This window comes from Galeopterus variegatus, unplaced genomic scaffold (assembly GCF_000696425.1).
Source record: "Galeopterus variegatus unplaced genomic scaffold, G_variegatus-3.0.2 Scaffold5002, whole genome shotgun sequence".
Taxonomy (NCBI): domain Eukaryota; kingdom Metazoa; phylum Chordata; class Mammalia; order Dermoptera; family Cynocephalidae; genus Galeopterus; species Galeopterus variegatus.
The window spans coordinates 116,340-120,530 of record NW_007731113.1 but is presented as its reverse complement, the minus strand read 5'-3'; the positions used below and the strand labels follow the sequence as shown (position 1 = coordinate 120,530).

Sequence of the window (4,191 nt, the reverse complement as noted above, 5' to 3'; positions counted from 1 at the left end):
TGAAATTATAATGATTTGTTTTTGCAAATTAGGATGAATGACATATCAAGACTATTTAATCAGAAATGTTAGGTGTATTGACATCTGTGCTTTATCTGTTAACATAGTTTTACCTCTTCTTGTTCTTATGATCTATTTACCACCATTGCTAATTCTTTGAGATCAGATACTACGAGTTTAAACTCTGCATAGTTGTTTCATGTCAGTTATTTGTACCCTACCAGATCACTAGATATGAATAAAACATGCACACTTTGCAATTCTAAAGCAAAGCTTATCTAAGAAGCTTTACAAATCTCATACAAGCTTGCCACCTAGTCAAGTGAAAAGCAAATCTTGCATAAAATTAGAAAAAGACAGACAATTTCAAAACAAATTATATTTCCTTGAAAACATCTCAAATGTTTTCCATATATAGATAGTTTGGACAAAGCCTATGAATTTCTAAATATTCATTAGAATGTAATTCAATATCCTTCACTTTTGAGCATTTCTAAACATTAATAAAATTCCAGAATATACATATGATATATACTCAGTTTGATTCTCTGCTTTTATCCATTCCCTTATTCACTCAGTCAGTCATTCAACACAAGTTAATGGAATACCTCCTAGGTACTAGGCACTGTCCTAGGAACTGGGGATACCATGGTATATAAAATAACAGGGTCCGTGCTCTACTGAGGTACATTATAGTATGTTAGGCTATGTGTGTGCACATGTGTGTGTACAGAGTGTTTGGAAAAGTATGTGCTAACAAAATGAGCAAGAAAATTTCAAAAAATAATAAGTGCTATGAAGAAAATAAAATCGGGTGATGTGAAACAATTGCTATCAGGGTTAGAGTTGGAGGAAGGTTGGCTGATTTAGATAGAGTAGCCTACAAAGACCTTTGCCATAAGGTAATATACACTCTGAAATATTGACTTGAACAATAAGAAAATGTAACTTGTATGAGGCTTTGGAGACAGTTTTCCAAGCAAAAGAAACAGTAAGAGTGGAATAACTAAACTCAGAAATAGCTTGGATAGTGCAGGAGAAAATAATAAGGCCAATGTAGAGAAAGGAGAGTGTTAGTATACGGGTACAGAGATGCAAACTGGAGCCAGATGAAAAAGAGCTGTGTAGACCATGTTTAGTGGCCAGGGCAATTTACAATTTAGATCTTTTGCTGTGGGACCCTTCTTTACTGACAGTTCCAGTTACTGCTCCTCTGTATTCACCACTGTGTTTGCAAATGACTGAAACACTGGAGGTATTATTTGAGCCCATTCTGGTGGGACATAAGGCTGCTCTAATGGAAACTTTGGTTCAAAGATTACCCCATCAATCTGGCCAGAGCTTTCTCAGAACTGTGTGGAATCCTGCGACTCTCTCTACCTGATTCTCTCCTTCTCCCTCTCATTTACAGATGTCAGACTTGCATTACAGTCTAAAGGTTTTCCATGCCCATTTCTTCTTCCCCTTCCTTATCCTTCACAGACATTTCCTCCAATAAATCCTTGGTGTTACTATTTCCTTCTGGGGACTATTTCTCAGAGGACTGGAATAAACACACCATAGTAAGGGTATTGTGAAGACATTTAGCCAGGGAGGTAATGTGTCCTGATTTCCCTTTTTTAGAGATCTTTCTGGATTTCTTGTGGAAAATGGATTTTATGAGTGTAAGAGTAGAAAAAAGGAAAGCAATTAGGTGGTTATTATGGCAATTGAGACAAGAGAGTTTGCTTACTTAGTCTAAAGCAGGAGTAGTTTACTTGGATAAATTAGGGATTTTAGATATTCTTTGGAGTTAGAACCAAGAGAATATGATGATTAATTGGTGTGAGAAGTAAGAGAAAGAAGGAATTTAGAATGACTCTTAGGTCTTGTGTTCTCTCTCTCTCCCTCCCTCCCTCCCTCTCTTGTTCCCCTTCTCTCTCTCTCTCTTTCTTTTCTTTCTTTCCTTCTTTCCTTTTCTTTCTTTCTGCATCTAGAGTTATGACAATATTGTCTGTTGCCACTATGAATACTGGACAAGAAACAATTTTTTTGTAGAAGTATAGGGAATCAATAGTTTTGGATATATTAGGTTTCAGATATCTATTGGACATCTAAGTGATAATATCAAATAAGCAACTGATTGTGTAAGTACAATAAATAAGTGAAGAGGTCATAGCTAGTGGTATAATTATGAAAAGCAAAGTCATGGGACTGGATGAGATCACTTAGGAGGAGAAGGTAGATCGAGTAGAGCATTGAGGACCAAGCCTTGGGAAAACTCAATGTCTAGAGGGATACTAGAGAAAGCAAAGTGAAGGAAGGAAGCCATGAGGAAGAAAAAAGCCATGAGAATATTCAAAGAAACCAATGAAAAAAATGCCTCACATGTAAGGATTCACCACTTGCATCAAATACAGCTGAAAAGTCCTGTAAGAAGGAAGTTACCACTGAATTTGTCAACACAGACGTCACTATTGATTATGACAACTATTTTAGTAGAGTACTAGACACAGAAGCTCTATAGAAGTGGTTAAAAAAGAGAACAGGAGTAAGACATATAGTTAAATGGAATGGAATTGAAAGTTAATAAATAAACTTTTTTATTTATGATCTAAACATTTAAGACCATATATTTATGGTCAATTCATTTTCAACAAGATGGCCAAGACAATACAACAGAGAAGGGATGGTTTTTTCAACAAACGGTGTTGGGACAACTGGATAGCCATGTGCAAAAGAATGAAGTTGGACTCCTCCCAAGCACCATATAGAAAAAATTAATCAAAATGGACTATACACCAAAATTTAGTAGCTAAAACTATAAAACTCTTAGAAGAAAACATAGGAGTAAATTTTTGTGACCTTCAGTTAGTAAGGGTTTCTTAGATATGATTCAGAAACACAAGTGACAAAAGAAAAAAATGGACAATTGGACTACAAAATTATAAACATTTCATTTGGAAACAATATCACCATAAAAGTGAAAATACAATCCACAGAATGGAAGAAAATCTTGCAAGTCACAAGTCTGATAAAGAACTTATATCTGGAATATATACAAAATATTTAAAACTCAACAATAAAAAGAAAAATAACCTAACTTAAAAATAGGCAAAGGATTTGAATAAACGTTTCTCCAGAAAGATATACAAAAGGTTAATAAAAACATCAAAAGATTTTCAACATCCTTTGTCAATAAGAAAATGTAAATCAAAGTCACAATGAGATTCTATTTAATGTCCACTAGGATGGCTAAATTTTAAAAGACAGACAATAACAAGTGTTGACAAGAATGTGCAGAAATTTGAATCTTCATGTATCACTAATGGGAATGTAAAATGATGCAGCTGCTTGGGGAAACAGTTTGCCAGTTTCTCAAAATATTAGACATAGAGTTACCATATATCCAAGAGAAATATAGATTTCCACACAAAATATAGCACACAAATGTTTATAGCAGAATAATTCACCATAGCCAAAAAGTGGAAACAACTAAAATGTTTATCAACAGATGACTGGATAAATAAAATGTGTTTTATCTATAAGATGCAATATTATTTGGCAATAAAAAGAAATGAATTTCTGATGCTTGCTACAACATAAATGACGTATTGCTCTTTGTATGCTTGATGTGTGATATTTCTGAACCTCAGTTTTTCCTGTTAAAATGAAAGTAATAATACTTTCTTCCAGTCAACTTCTGGGCATGATAACTACAAAAGAAAACAGAAGTTTAACTACTTCATAAAACACCAAGTCCTCCTCTCTATGTTTAGAAGAAGAATCTGTTGATCTTAAGAAAAATTTAATAGAAACATATGAATGATTAAGAGAGTACAGTTACCTTTTCCTCGGCAAGTGCTTTGATGTATTTTTTACCCACTTTTTTCTTCATTGTCCATGAAATAGCTCTCATCTTTTTACCCAAACCTCCTCCATTACTTGAAGTTTTATTTTGTTCTCCACTTTCATTTATGGGTTCCCCTTCATGTACCTAGTTTTTTATGGGTTCCCCTTCATGTACCTAGTTTAGAATTAATTTTAAAAGACAAAATAATAAAGCAGTAGAAATGACTGATCTTAAAAAAAAAAAACATTGTTTTAGAGAGGTTTCCAAGTTTGTGGACTTCCTCTTCATTCTGTGTGGAAGCCTCCAAAATTTCAGTCTGGGCATATTACATATTGCTAAAATTGGCCAGGCCTAATTAC

At 34.0% G+C, this 4,191-nt stretch overlaps 1 protein-coding gene across 2 annotated transcripts in view; it reads right to left on the bottom strand.

Annotated features, from left to right (window-relative positions):
• Window positions 1-4,191, bottom strand: part of SAMSN1 (SAM domain, SH3 domain and nuclear localization signals 1) — an 87,093-nt gene that overhangs the window by 23,162 nt on the left and 59,740 nt on the right. For both annotated transcript variants that reach the window (XM_008588739.1, XM_008588740.1), the window contains exon 3: window positions 3,827-3,976. In XM_008588739.1, the coding sequence (XP_008586961.1) occupies window positions 3,827-3,976 (150 nt within the window). The remainder of the gene's footprint in view (window positions 1-3,826; window positions 3,977-4,191) is intronic.